This window comes from Chamaea fasciata, unplaced genomic scaffold, assembly GCF_029207755.1.
Source record: "Chamaea fasciata isolate MVZ Bird 193981 ecotype frontalis unplaced genomic scaffold, bChaFas1.0.hap1 SCAF_2, whole genome shotgun sequence".
Taxonomy (NCBI): domain Eukaryota; kingdom Metazoa; phylum Chordata; class Aves; order Passeriformes; family Sylviidae; genus Chamaea; species Chamaea fasciata.
Genome location: NW_027094087.1, coordinates 44044078 through 44059701, shown reverse-complemented (window position 1 = coordinate 44059701; position 15624 = coordinate 44044078). Strand labels below are relative to the sequence as shown.

At 38.5% G+C, this 15624-nt stretch overlaps 1 protein-coding gene across 1 annotated transcript in view; it reads left to right on the top strand.

Annotated features, from left to right (window-relative positions):
• XPO4 (exportin 4) overlaps nucleotides 1-15604 on the top strand; it is a 78878-nt gene extending 63274 nt beyond the window's left edge. The window contains exons 17-23 of the mRNA XM_066175843.1: nucleotides 755-1048; nucleotides 1946-2126; nucleotides 3590-3708; nucleotides 4604-4734; nucleotides 5507-5624; nucleotides 6860-6952; nucleotides 10103-15604. Coding sequence (XP_066031940.1) covers nucleotides 755-1048; nucleotides 1946-2126; nucleotides 3590-3708; nucleotides 4604-4734; nucleotides 5507-5624; nucleotides 6860-6952; nucleotides 10103-10300 — 1134 coding nt within the window. The 3' untranslated portion in view covers nucleotides 10301-15604. The remainder of the gene's footprint in view (nucleotides 1-754; nucleotides 1049-1945; nucleotides 2127-3589; nucleotides 3709-4603; nucleotides 4735-5506; nucleotides 5625-6859; nucleotides 6953-10102) is intronic.
• The last annotated feature ends 20 nt before the right edge of the window (nucleotides 15605-15624 follow it).

The window sequence follows — 15624 nt, the reverse complement described above, 5'->3', positions numbered from 1 at the left end:
TGTTATGAATTATTCTGTTATCACTTAATGATAATGACAGTAAGTAAAAAGCTAATATGGAACATAATGTAGAGTCTTGACCAGCTCTTTGTGCCCTGGTGCCATTAAAGCTCAGATATTTAATACTAGAAATGTTGATGCTAGAAAGTAGCTGAACTGGCATCAGCTAGCACCATGTGACTTTGTAAAGCATCGACCTCCTGAGGAAAATGTGCTTTTATTGGCAGAGCTAGAAAATTAGTGGTTTTAGGTAAGACTGTAATGCAGTGGAAATAATTGGAGAAAAAAATAACTGTTTTTGTGGAAGTTTCTAAATTGTTTCCAAATACAGATGATGACAAAAGTGATTTCGCTATTGAGAATCATAATGTGGCAAAGATAAACTAATCTTAATGGTTTCATTCATAAGCTGTAAGCTTTTCCCCTAATGCTGAATCCGAAGGGAATCAAATGCTTTGAGCCAGAGAAAGTCATTGTCATTTGTTTAAACATTACAAAATTATCTAAAATATTTATGGAGGTGCTCATTTTGACAGCTGCCTGCAGGCCATGATGGACAATGAGAAGCACTACTCACTACCACTTCTGCTTGCATTAATGTGACAGATAATGATATAACTGAGCCATTGGAAACTGGAAGTGAATGATTCTTGTACTGCCATGCTAAAAGCAATGAGTTTGCTAAATTATTTAAACTTCACATTTCATGTAATAGTATGCTTCTCTTAATGTGACTTTTCTGAAAAATTTCAAGGTTCTTCAGCCACTTCAGCAGCGATTCTTGAATGTGATAAACCAAGAAAACTTCCAGCAGATCTGTCAGGAGGAGGAAGTGAAGCAGGAAATCACTGCCACATTAGAAGCACTCTGCGGCATTGCTGAGGCTACCCAGATTGATAACGTAGCAATTCTCTTCAATTTCCTAATGGACTTCCTTAATAATTGCATTGGATTAATGGAAGTATACAAAAACACACCAGAGACTGTTAATCTCATAATAGAAGTCTTTGTTGAAGTTGCACATAAACAAATTTGCTACCTTGGAGAGGTAAATACAACCAGAAAGGGAAGGAGGGGTCAGAATGTGCATATACATGTGCATGTGTGTATATGTGTATTCCTTAAGCAAAATTAAAGTGATTTTTATAGAGAGAAAGAAAGACTATGTGGACACATCTGCTAAGGAATTTCTTTGTTTTAAAACATACACTTGCAAAGATTAAAAGCAGCACATTTAGACTGTTTTGGTTTTTCCCCCCCAATAAATTTAACCACAGTTCATCACTAGTCTAACTCCATGCATGGGTGACAGAAGAGGACAGACTACGTTGAGTACTTTTTTATAACAATATTGAACTTCTCTGAAGTCTAGAATTGCAGCAGTGTTCTCTGTGGCAAATACACACCATGGAGACATTGACTTAGTTCTAGACAAGGCATTAATAGATCCCAAGAAGTTAACAGTTAAAATTTTGAGTTTGTGCAGTGCACTTGTATCTTTGCACTGTTGGTTAATTTTGTTTTTGCATCTGGAAGAGTTGCTGTTGATTCCAAACTGAGTATGCACAAATATTGTATTGTGGCTCCAAACTTCTAGAAGTAAAGTGTGTCCCCAGGGGATTTTGTTGGTAATCTGGTTTGTGAGATTAGTGAGATGTGTCAGTCTGTCCCAAATCATGCTTGTCTGGATTTTTGTTAAGACTGAGGAATCAAGAATAGTAATGTTTTGCTCTTTCAGTCGGTATCACATCAATGTGTGTGTATAAGTGTTCTTATTGTCTAAGGTGGCTGTTTCCTTGATGATTTTGTGTACAGTTGGTACAGAAGTGATCATACACTGAAATTAAAATCTTGAAGTATCATCTACCAAGTAATGCCATCTTAAAACAAAGCGTTTCACTTTTAGTATATGGAAGTTTTCTTATTACATAACATTGTTTTATAGGCCAAAGCCATGAACTTGTATGAGGCCTGCCTAACTCTGCTCCAGGTGTATTCCAAGAATAATCTAGGTCGACAACGGATAGATGTTACAGCAGAAGAAGACCAGTACCAGGATCTCCTTCTTATTATGGAGCTTCTCACTAATCTTCTATCAAAAGAATTCATAGATTTCAGTGATACAGGTATTAAGGAATTGGTAATTGATGAACCACATGTTGTTTTCTAAACTGTAAGAACCATTTTGGGGCTTGTGTTTAGTCCATGTCAAGTGAAAGCTGAAGTTTAGGCTTGTCTGGGTCAGGATATGGAAATTGTTATTTAAAGTAGCAAAGAAGAACCTTTCACAGTATTCTGACATCTGAAATTATTATTGCTGTCATAAAATAAATTATGGATGTATGAAACAGCTTGAAATCTGAATATTGCAAGTCTGAATATGTTGTACCAGCAGTTTTATAACAAAAAGCACATTGAGAAGTTGGAGTAGTAAAGTAGTGCAAGATAGCAGATGGGTTGTCTTCTTAGTACAGGATTCAACTTCTGTGAAATGTTGAGTCATTAAAATTCCACCTTCTGTATTCCTCTTTTACAGAACATGCTGTATGGTTTGTGGCTGTAGTTAAGGTTTCCTTCTTGTATCCCAGCCTGTTACTTTCTTACATGTGTTTGCCACTTAAAACTGCAGTTGTCCTGAGTGTGTTCTGGCAGTTAACTGTGGTGCATTGCTTTTGAATAAGCCAAAACACATTTGCATGGTTCATATCTCACCATGGTTCTAAAAACTTTGCCCAGATAACAACCCAGGCAGATTCAGTTTGACACCAAGCGTGTTTTGATATTCATTGCTTTTCTGAGGTACGTCTTGAAAGAGAGAACCTTGTACTCTGAAATGCAGGACATAATTTTATTTTTTTATCATACATGCACCATGCAAGTACAGAACCAGATTTAGACTTTGTCCATTGAATGGACAACCCAGTGCTTTGTAAAGTATTTGCTTCGAGATCTGGATGTTAGTTGCATGGAAAACATTTACCATGAAACAAAGCAATGCCCAGAGATCAAATCTATTGCAAGTTTTCTATGTACTGCTGCTGACTCCATGCAGGGATTATAAAAGTGAGATCACTGCCAGTTGATGGGAATTGTAGGCCTTAACCTGTAACTGGAGAAAACTTAACAACATCCAAACTGCAGAACCTTCTCTGTTAGCTCTCCCATTTTTTTCTCCTTCTGTTCATAAAAGATATTAAAGCATATGTAAATATATAACATATATTAAAAAAGCATAAAAAGGCAGTAATGTTTTACTCACTATCTGTTTGTGTGCAGGCATGAGGCAGCTATCACTAGAAACAATGCAATGTTCTGTAATGGAAGGGAGCCCTCAGTATCTGAAGTGTTCTGGTTTAGCATGCCATCTGGTACAAGTGATTATGAAATGCTTAGTCCTAATGAATATAAATATAGAGTGATGTGACAGTCTCCACTCACTAAGTTTCTATTTTAATACAGAGCCTTATGGTTTTGTTTGGAGAGAGGGGACTAGTCCTATTTTTAAAAATGTCTGTATTATAAAGAAATGGGACTGTTCCTTCAATATGTTTAATCTTCCTTTTATGCAAAATCTTTTTCTTTTCTGCAGATGAAGTATTTAGAGGGCATGAGCCTGGGCAAGTTACAAATAGATCTGTATCAGCAGCAGATGTTGTCTTATATGGGGTTAATCTAGTTCTGCCTCTAATGTCACAAGATCTGCTGAAGGTAAGTATATTTTTTACACGGAGCTGCTAGAATATGAAAGCTTTATAGTAATGAATTCCCACAATTTGTTCCTGTATGTATTCCACCTCCATAAGCTGAATTTTCTAGATTTCATAAATGTAAATAACTGTTCCATAGTTCTAAATGCACTTTGAAAAGAAATACTGTCGGCTGAGAAAAATGTATGTCTGAAGGTCCTAAACAAAACTTTTCTTCTAAAAGCAAGTCTGTGCAGATCAACAGCCAAACCTGAAATGTGGCTCACAGAGTCCTTTTTCTGATAGTGCCAGAAAAATGACAAGAGGCATAAATAGCGATATGAGTTAAAAGTAACTATTTATTTCCACAAAACAGACGGCTGTCGATCAAAGGCATCAGAAGCTTGTCAGTAGAACAGTAAAATACAAAACAATGGGACAGCAGCATTTCATTGTTGCACTGTGTTCATGTTTTAGTTTGAAGCAGGGGAGCACTTCTGGAGGGTGTCTCAGCTGTGCCCTCTGCACGTGCCTTCTCATCTGGTAGCGCATGCTGAGCACGAGGGCTGCGTCCATTGTAGATCAAACCAAGGCGAGGGATGTACCCTGGGAGCCCCGCCACTGTGCTCCAATTGCTCTTGAGGCTTTTACCACACAGGACTAGATTTGTCTGTGTCTGAAATAAAACTCCTGTAGTTTGTATAGAGCAGATACCAGACTGCCACTATCTACTGTTTATCTTTAGTAATCTTCTTTTATTGTACCACAGTGTTTGTAGCCATTGTAATGACTGAAGTTTCCTACTAAAATTCTTTATTTCAGTGCAAATCATCAGTCCTGTCTCTTTGTATAGTTGAAAATTATGCCAAAACAGTTATGTGATTGAGTCTAAAAATACCATGTTTTTCTTTTGACAGTTTCCATCCCTGTGTAATCAATATTACAAATTAATCACTTTCATATGTGAGATATTCCCTGAGAAAATTCCACAACTTCCAGAGGACCTCTTTAAGAGCCTAATGTACTCACTGGAGTTAGGGATGTCATCGTATCCTTTATAGAGCTTGGGAATGTTTTTTAAAAAAATCTAAGTTGCTTTTATAAGGACCTGTTAAAAATGCCCTTTTTTAAATCAATATCTATCAAATGCATGTATAATTATATATTGGTAATTGACTCTTACTCTGCTCTCTGGGGATTGAGAGTTTCACTGTAGTGTCCATTGAGATTCCAACATAGCTGAATTGCCTCTGACTTGTGGTGCTTGGGTGCAGCCTTTAAGTAGCTTAGCATGTAAGTTTTTTCTGGCAGCCATTCCTGCCTCCTCCATTACTTCATTTCAGAGTGTGTAACTTCATAAGCCTTCAGCTGGTATCCCAAAGCCATTCCTGAATTAGTCTCTCAGCTGGTAATACAAAACATTGCTGCTGTTCTATTGGGCTGGCTCCAGAGCATTTCCTGTCAGGGTGCCAATGGGCTCTCCCTCTCATAATGGGAGTACCATTTTCACTAATCTGTGGCACGTGTCAGAAACAGATGAGCTTGACCATAAGGGAGTCTTTCTGAAAATGTTATGTCAGAGAGGGTTATGTTACCTTAGGGCATGGTAGCTAATAAAAGATGGTAATGGAGTTGGAATCCTTTTTTCCCTCCCTTTTTCTAGCGTTTTTTTAATTTGATTTTTTTTAATTAGCAACTTTGTAGTGAAAAGAAATCTTGAAACATACAAGCATTTCAGATATTTTTCTAGTGTCCCAGCTGGGTAGTTTGATCACAATTTAATTGAAATCTGACTTGAATTCTTTAACACGCATTATCAGAATGAGCTCAGAGGTTTGCCAGCTCTGTCTGGAGGCTGTAACACCATTAGCAGAGCAGTGTGCAAAAGCACAAGAAACGGATTCAACCCTTTTTCTAGCAACGAGGCACTTTCTTAAGGTAAGGCATCTGTTTCTTGTTACTTTGGTTTTTTGCATAAAGGTAGCCTCCAGAGGCCAAACAGTGATCATATCCAGATTAATCAGGATAACACATATAGTAAGAAACAGCCTGTTACCTTAAAAAAAAAAAAAAAAGTGGCAGCTTTGAGGGCATGAAGAACTGAAGATATGAAACTAGAGTACAAAAGATGATGGAGATGTAGAGGGAACTAATCCATTATTGCCAGTAAACAAAAGACCTGAGCCTCTCAGAGTGTAATTATTATATCCATGCTCTGCACTTGAGATTGACAGCTTTAGCAGTTACTGGTGAAGCTGTGAACAGAAGGCTTCCAGAATTCTGTGAACTGGAGGCTGGGTAGAGTACTAAAAGAAAAGGCATGAAAAAGAGCAGAGCCGGGAACTAGAAACAAAATGCTGTCATTTATTCAATGTATCTAATGAATTACGCATTTTCTTAATTCAATATCACATTCAGTACTTCTAGGATCATCCACTTCAATGAATATTGGAGTGTCCTGGTAGCAAGCAGGTTCCCACTAACTGGCAACAAAGGAATTGTGGAATCTGTGTGCTTGTCTTCTGGTTTTGTATAGGCTTCAGTTTTACTTAAGACATCTTTTCTTACCAAACTGACATTGGGATTTCTGAGGATTGCTCATTAAATGCTTCCATCAGACAAGCTGAGAGAAAGAAACTTGCATAATTTTGTCTTTATGTATCTTCTAAATTAACATAGTTTCATTCCTTATTTCTGAATTTCCACTTAAAATTATAATATTGCACTTTACTAATCTGTTCCCTGTTTGACTTTCTGTGAGCTATAGGAGTCTCCAAAACTTGAGGAAAAGTTCTGTATTTTATTCTCGAAGAGGAAAGGCTTTTTGCATTATTTCTCTGGCATATCTGCAGGTTTTGGAGAAAAATACAAGTGATGTCATGTTTCTCTGAAGAACAGTTGATACAGGGCCACAACAGGTTCCAGTGCTTTGAGATGTGAATTTATGCTGTTAAACCAAGACTCGAGTCCTAAAAGAACTTGGCTTCTAAATTTCTGGTACCTAAATTCAAAAATAAAAAAAAAAGGGGACAACAAAGCAGACAGCAACCTTGGATGTTGTAATACATGTTCATTGTTATTATCAGAAGTGAAGATGAGCTTCAGCAGCAAATGCTGATAAAGTAGAAAGTTAAGTTTACACTTACACTACTACTTCTGTTTTGTGATTTCAGATGGTTTTTGATATGCTGGTACTTCAGAAGCACAATACAGAAATGACAACTGCAGCAGGTGAAGCATTCTACACATTAGTGTGTTTGCATCAGGTATGGCATTCAGACACACCCTGAAAAGAAGTCATTTGTTAAAGGAGAGTGGTTATTTCTTGTGCACCTGATAAATCATGGAATCATTTGGGTTGAAAGAGGGCATTCTCAGGAGGTCTGCCTGTTTCAGCTGCAGGTCTTTGCATTTGTCCTTGCTAAGTTTCATGACTCTCCAGTCAGCTCATTGCTCCGGCCTGGATAGGTGTCTCTAAATGTCAGTCATGCCCTTGGATACACTGGCTGTACTCCCCAGTTTGGTTTCATCCCCAGACTTGAGAACAGTGTATTTCCCCTCCTTCTCCAGGTCACTGACTAAAATATTTAACAGGTAAGGTCCAGATGAGAGCTCTCAGTGCCATTTGGAACCAGTTTCCAGGTGGAACATGAGCAATTAGCCTCAATCCTTTATAGGCTGATGGTACAGGTGTGTTTTTACACATGTAGTAGTTCACCCATTTAACAATAAAATCCAGGCTTGGTTGCAAGGGTGCAGTACACAGCTGCTAAAGACCACCTTACCTTAGGCATCCTCTGCATTCGTCTTAGCCATAGATGTAAGTCATTTTGTCAAAGAAGACGGGTTGGTAAAGCATGATGTACCCTGGGTAAATCCACACTAGCTGTTCTCAGAATCACAGACTATGCTGAGTTGAAAGAGACCCAGGAGGATCATTGAGTCCAGCTCCTGGCCTTGCACAGGACCAACCCCAAGAGTCCCACCATGTGTCTGAGTGCATTGTCCAAATACTACTTGAACTCTGTCAGGCTGGTGCTGTGACCACTTCCCTGGGGAGCCTGTTCCAGTGCCCAACCACCCTCTGGGTGAAGAACCTTTTCCTAATACTCAACATAAACTTCCCCTGGCACAATTTCAGGCCATTTCCTCAGGTCCTTTGACTTTCACATGCCCAGAAATAACTTCCAGGAGTACTTGTTTTATGATTTTCTTAGTCATTCGAAGATGATAGACAACAGCCAGTAATGAATGACATGAGGCAGCTTTCTGAACCCTTGGATAGATTCTGTCAGGTCTTATGAGCTTGCTTGCATCAACATTTCTAAAGAGATCCCTGGGCTGATCCTCTTTACTATGCATAGTTCGTCTCCTCCTTGAACCCTGTCTCCAGTCACAAAGGTCTGGAAAAACTTGTCAGTGAAGACCAAGGCAAAAGAAAGCATTGATTGTTTTATCCTTACCTCTTGTCTACTGTTATTAAATTATCTATTCCATTCAGCAGTAGAACCCACATTTTCCCTGTTCCTTCTTTTACTCTTAAAGTACTGGTAAAAGCTACTTTTGTTGTTTTTGATGGCCTTTGCTAAACTGAGCTTTAGCTGAACTTCATTTTTCTGTTGCTGTTCTTGTACAGATTGTTTTTATTGTTTCTGCTTTCCTCCTTTCTAGCTGTTCCCGCTTCTGTTTCCTGCATGTGTTGCCCTGTGCTGGAGTTCAGTCATTAAATCCTTGCTTAGCTGAATCAGTGTCCTCATTGTTTTCCTCTGTATCTGGACAGACCTTTCTTTTGCTTGGAAGAGGTTGTCCTTAAAGACCTGTCAGCTCTCTAGACCTGTTTTTGTTTTCAGAGCTCACTCCCACAGGATTCCACCCACCAGTCCTGAAGAAGGTGACAGCTGCTCTCACGATGTCCAAGTTCACTGATTCCCAGGCTGCCCTCTTTCCTCACTTTCCTGGGAATCCTTAACTCCTCTAATGATGACTGAAAGGCTGGCAGTAATTACCATATCCCTGACCAGTTCTTACTAGCTGTGAATAGCAGACGCAAAGTCACACCCCTGGGTAGCCCATCTGGTGTGTGAGCAAATGTCAGGGAGATAATCTCTTGTACGTCTGATCTGGAAACTTCCTCAAGTTGCTTTAAGATGACTAAAAGCCCTGTTCTGGGGATTTGTAATGAGATCTCACCCCAAAAGATGATGTCATCTTTACTGCTTCTTCTCTGATCATGATCCGTAAGCACTCAACTAGATTGCTGCTCAGTCTGTAGAAAACCATCTTTAATTTGAGCTGCCTTTTCACAGAAGTGTCAATCTTCTGTCATCTTCTGTCCTGAAGAGCTCTAACAAGCTTCCACCTGTCCCTTGGAACACTCGAGTCATGCCACCTGTCCCACCACATATCAGTGCCTGCAGTTATGTTGCAGCCCTGAACCTGCACATGGAGCTCTAGCTCGTTCTCTTTCCAAGGTGAACATACTTCTACACAGGCATTTCAGGTTGGCCTCCTTTCAGCCTGTTTCATCTTTTCTGAGGAGCACTTTTAAAGCTATCACACTTCTTTGTGTTCTTAATACTCTTGGTCTCTGTCTCTTTACTTATCTACAAGTTGTCACCACCATCCTTCGACATGCCCTTTAAACCCCTTCCTGCCAGGTTGGCAAGCCTTTGGCAAAGGTGATGCTAAGCCACTTTGTCCTATAGATCCTGTCTTTTGTTAGCAGCCCTTATCCATCAAAGAGAGACTTGTGAACATGTAAGAGAAAAGGACCCTGTGATACCACCCACAGGTGGCCAATTCTTGTTGTGTCTGCCCTCACCCAACCCCTCATGGGCAAAATGCAGAGAACTGCCATTCTGACTCCTGTGTCCTTCATCTGTGCCCCCAGAGCTCAGTCCCTTTGGACTTGCTTCAGGTGTGTGCCCCTTGGCAGTGTCTTTCTAGTCGTGTTTGACATGTTTATTTGTCTTTTGTTTCTGTCTAAATAAGCATGAGAGTAAGTAGGAAACTCTTAGAAAGGAATCTAAGCTCTCTCCCAGGGAAGGAACCCTAGAAAATGGAGAACCTGTGGGAGGAGGTGATTGGTATGGAACATGGGACAGGCATCAAGAAAAAGCAGTCCAGTTTGCAGGAATAAGCCTGTGCTAAGGAAGAACCAGAAGGCCCTTTGCCTTAAAAATCTCATCTTACTCTGTGCTGCAAAGCATTGTACCTTGATTTGAAGGTTTCTTTAGCTTTACTAAAATACCATCTTGGATGAAGGATTTTATCTGGTTTAGAGGTAAGTGATAGGCTGTGAGGACAGGTGAACGGGTACTGGTGGTTTTCTGTCGCAGCTTTTATTCTGGATCTTTTCCTGATGAGAGAAGTTGTATATATTGTATATCTCTGTTTTTTTTATGTTTGTTTAACAGGCTGAATATTCAGAGTTAGTTGAAACATTGCTATCAACTCAACAAGATCCAGTTATTTACCAGCGGTTAGCAGATGCCTTCAACAAGCTTACTGCAAGCAGCACTCCTCCTACACTGGACCGTAAGCAGAAGATGGCCTTCTTAAAGAGTTTAGAAGAATTTATGGCAAATGTTGGTGGACTTCTCTGTGTAAAATAAACAACAAAACTCTTATGCCTAATTTAGACCCTTTCTGCAAAATGCACTGAGAAATGCTGAATGCTGACTAAATCTTGTACCTGTCTCTGGGTTCTTTGCAGCCATCTCAGATTCTAGAGAGCCTGGAAGTTTGAACGTAACACCATGGAATAGGAGAGGTCAACTTTGAATCAGCTTCTGCTATTATGTGTTAGCTGCAATCTGTCATACTTGGGTGTGAAAGAGAATGAACAGAAAATCTGAATTGAATTTTTTTCCATTTATGAGCAAAGAGATATAGGCACAATGAAATAAATGCAGTGCCTTTCCCCCTGCACTGGTTTAGAATATGAGTGGTCATATAAACGTACAGATTTCTTTTCTACCCAAAATCATGTTAGAGTGTGATGCAGATACATATAAAACTCTAAACAGTTTAGCTGATTTTAAGCTCTATTTTTCCTCTCTTAAAGTTTGAGTTTGTGTTCCAGTGGGGAAGAAAAACCAAATGGTATTTTAACATAGTTCTGTTTTGCTACATCAGCCTGACATTGCAGATTTAATGCAATGCAGGCTTTTGCATTATGTTCTGCTGCCTAAAGTTCAGAGGAAAAAAAAAGAAAGGTGTATATTTTTGTTCCCCTAAAATGAACTTTAGGAACTGTAGCCATTTCATTGCCTTAATTTAAAAGAAAAAAAAGCTCATATACTTTAGGTAAGAAATTTAAGGCAAGATTTGACTCTTGAGAGTTGGTTTGGGATGTTGGCACTGAGCTGCTATGTACCTGTTGCAGCCCTTCATGTTGATGTGTTGTTTTGGAATGAATGTCTAATGCAAGGTTCATGTGTAATTTTACTTTCAGTATCTGTTTTGATTCTCACCTGGGTTGCATGCAACTGCAATGTATTTCTTCACTGAACTGTTTGCTTAAGCAATAACAACCCAAAAGGTGTTAATTACTGGCAAACTTTGTAAAGTTGGGGCATTAGCTAAAACAATTATGCTAGCACAGGGGCATCAAGCCCTTTTACTCAAGCATGTCTGACTGCTTTGGGGAAGGGTAATTGGGAAATCTGTGCTGTAGGAGATTTTTGTTTTTGCTGAATCCAGTCCCACTTCTGCAGAGCTCTCCCAGCTGCTCTGCTCTTGCTTGGTTTTTTATATCAGCACTTTATCATAGCAGAATATAGTGCCCTGAGTATATAGAACCAACAAGGGAGAGGAGCGCATGAATATGAAAGCAAGGCCTGCTTTGTCTTCTGTCATGAGCCAGAGGAAACTGAAGCAAGCACAAATGCTGCATGTCTAGTAAAGTTATTTTTGTGGAAATACACAGAGGCAGAAGTGGGCCCTTCAGTTTAAGATCTCTGCTAGATTATGCTGTTAAATATTTCCCATGTGTTTTTACAATTTATATAAAAAGTCTGGTGTACACCTTTATATGGCTATTTATAGCTTCATGTTTGCAATTCTGTGCCATTCTTCAGCTGTTCATCTCAAAATTAGTCACAATAGCCAGAATCTCACAACAGACACAAATCTCTAATACTGTGCTGTAAGTGATCTAAGGCGCTTTTTTTTTTTTTTTTAAGTTAAATCCGCAAGTGTCTCACGCATGGATCCACAAGGTCAAAAATGCCATCTCTTTATTATACTTTTCTCTTTGAATTGATAGGAAAACTGGGCAAGGGCATATTTACACATTACAAAGTGACCATAAAACTTATTAGATAATAGTGTACCTTCCCAGATAGTACTTTATTTCTAATATAACTTGCATAGTATTTTAGAACAGGGGTATTGCTCTCAATTTTTTCTTGAAACTCTAATGCTTTTCTTTAAAGGTTTTCTTGACTGTGCACTTGCACAAAATCCAATGATCCTGGCAGATCATTCTGTTTCAAACTGTTGTGATGGCTGAGTTTTTATTTTTAAATTGGGGTTTGCTGTTTTCGAAACTGCTTCTGGAGTTTTTCTGAGTTTGTACATTGGATGGGGCCGAAGTTCTGAAAACTCATTTTTTTCAGATGAAGGGCATTGAAGCCTGGGAACATCAGCGGCAGTAGGAGCTGCTGATTGGTTATGATGTGCTCAATGTCAGGTATCTGGACTGAAATCTTCAAAGAGATCATAGCAAATATTCCATGTTTTGGGTCTGACAGAGTAACTGATACACTCAGTCATCCTTTTTTTTATAACTAGCTCTGTCACTATTGTTTTATTAATCCTAAAGCTGGTGTACTATTTAAAAATATTTATTAATTTTAAAGTTTTGAATTCCTCTTGCATATTGTGATGAACAGGAGCACAAATTGAGTTTGTATTCTGGGAAAAGTAATGTGCATACCTATTCTTTTTCTTGTCAGGCCCATTGTGTTGTAATAAGCAGAGACACAGCATTTCTGAGTATCAGACTTTAGCTAATGTATGAACACCCACTTTCAAAGACTAGTTTTAAAGGTGGTTTGAAAATTTCCTTTGCCCTTAATTTAAAAATACTATTATATGTTAAAGGAAAACTGTCCTAGTAAGGGTTTGGGGTTTTTTGTAATTTCCTGCTTGATGTTACACTTTCCTGTTTTTTTAGTTTTCCTCTCATTCTCATATATTCAACATGGATCTTTCCATGACATTTTATGTTTCTTTTAGAGCAATGCTAAGATGTCTCTGCTTAGTGACATCCATGAAATGGTTGCAAAGGCTTCTGGAAATAAGTCCTGTTCATTCATATTCCTGCTGGCTTGGTGACTGCTTCTACCTGAGCTATTTGACTTCAGTATCCCTACAAAAAAAATAGAAAAAAAGAATCTTCTGTGATCTTCTACACATCCAGTTGCTGTAAATTGGGATGTGAAAGCACACTGAGGTCCACAGGAAAGACTCAGACTGTTTGTAGTGAACACTGAGAGCTGACTCCACATAAGTATTCTCAATGTTTTATAGCATCATTGCATTGATTTTCTATTCACGGTGGAAAGTGAATAGTGGTTCTAAAAATGCACCTGTTTTTTGAAGGAAGAAAAAAGGAAATTCAAACCAAGTTATAAATGCTGCACGATATAATTGTAACAAATATATTTGTGTAGACTTTTCTTGCTGAAACAGATTATTGGACCAGTGTTTTCATTCTGAGACTGGCTTCTTTTCCATTTTGCCAGCTCCTTCCCCATTGTAATAGTTAATTCTAATGCTGGCATGATAATTTTGTTCAACCTGTAGTTTTCAGCGCTGACAAGCATGACCATCAAGTTCAATCATAAAATTCAAAACCTTGTTGAAAGCACAGATACATAGGGACAGGAAGAAGTGGACTGGATGCATGAAACTTCCACTTTCATGTGCATTTATGCCTTAATTAGCTTCACTGAATTACCACCAGAATCTGCTACTTTTTGCCCAGAGGTTTGTGTTTCACTATTTAATGGTAAAGGGCTCACCTTTTTTCTCAGGAATGAGAAACTTGTTTTCTCAGCATGTCCAAATCCTACTAGTTGAAAGAGAGGGGTTTGAATTGGAGTCATCTCTTTCATAGTGAGTAGAACTCACTAAAGCCCCAGTGTTTACCTGGGCAAATCCCTTTATATTTAAGCCATGTAGTTCTAGAAGATAAGCTTGCTCAGAGCAGTCAGTTGTCCATTTAAAATCTAGTTCTTTAAATGGGAAAGTTAATTCTAATTTGTGATCTGTAAAACTATTCAAAATATAAATTTGCAGCATTTTGCTTGTAAAACACTTCAAGTAATTTCAGGCTTGGTTAAGTAATTACATAAGAAGGGGTGGTTTTTATGGAAGTAGCTTGATGAATATAAGCGCAGGAGTAGGAGCCAGGCTCCTCTAATTTTGTAATGTTTTTCCACAGGATCTTCTGTGGCCATTGGCAAGTCACTAGAACTGTCTTGTTGTTAAAATAGCATTAACACCTACCTACCTCACAGGGATGTTGTGAGGATTAGCTTATGCCTATAAAATGCATTGAGGATCTGAGATTCTATGTAAATATTATATACTTTAATTTTAGTTTTGTGAGGTGTAAGATTTACTGTAATGAAAACAGAAGATTTTCATAATTGTAAAGCCCAGTAGAGGCAGCAGTGGTGCAGTCTTCCCAGGACTGATCTACTGCACTACAGTAATGCTTGCTGTAAATTGTCATTATTTCAATTACACCCGATTGAAATGGCGGCTTCCTCGTATATAAGGTGAGATTCCCCACCAGTGTGCCTCAGTTCTGATCTAAGGGAGAGGATAGTTACTGGTTATTCAGGCTTTGGTGCCTCTGCTTGTGACGAGTGCTGCTTGTGGTGGTAGGGTTTTTTCTTTGGTTTACTTTTGGTTTTTTTACATTTTTCTGCAAGGAACAAGCACCACTCATTTCTCCCGTGTCTGTTCCAGTCACTAAGTATAACCAAAGCCTAATGATAACAATTATAATTTAAAGAGCCAGCCCTGCTCCCCTGCCCCCTGTAAATTTGCATTTGAGTAGATTGTGCTCTGTTTTCAGTACATTAGATTAGTGTTTGCTAGCACTGATCATGGAGCAAATAATGAAGCGTGTTTTCCTCTAGAGCCTCAAACTCTCAGCTATCTTACAGAACTCTTTTTTTCGTATGAGATTTCTTGGGGCCCCAGAAACTGAGAAGTAACATACCTCTGGCTTTCCCTTCTCTTCAGTGAGTTAAAATTGATTCTGCTTTTTCATTTCTTCCCATTCCCTACCCTGCTTTTCCTGTCCTTTGAAGTTGTTCTTAAACTGAATTGGAAGGCCCTTCCAACCTCAAGAGGCAGATACTACTACCCATGTAATTTTCCAATCTGTTACAGCTTGATACTTGAAACTGATAAAAACCTCTCTAACAGCATTTGCCACACATTTCAATCTCCCATAAAACCATTCTGGAGTTTTTAATTAGGGAAAAAGATAACAACAAAACGACTGTATTATTTGTTCTCTTTGTGCAAAATAAGAAACCTCCATGCAGTGAACATGCAGTTTTAAGGCAATAAATGCTAGTACTGCTGCTGGTCAAGTGTGTAAATATTTTAAATGTGTCAGTCAATACTGTGTTGAATTTATATATTAAAAACACAGGGATTGAAGTGCTAGTTGATTTCAAGTATTGTTTTATCTGTACAGTTGAAGATATGAAGTTGCATAAAAGTATTTCACAGTTTATTGCAATAAGACTTGGGAAATGGCTGTGTAATCAAGCCTTACCATGACTGAATTTTCAGTTTTGAAATGATCACTTTGTGTATTTTTACGGTCCATAAGCAGGAAAAGGATAAAATTGTTTTCCACTAAAGACTTTTTTTATTTTGTTTTGGCCATGTGTGATTTGTGTGT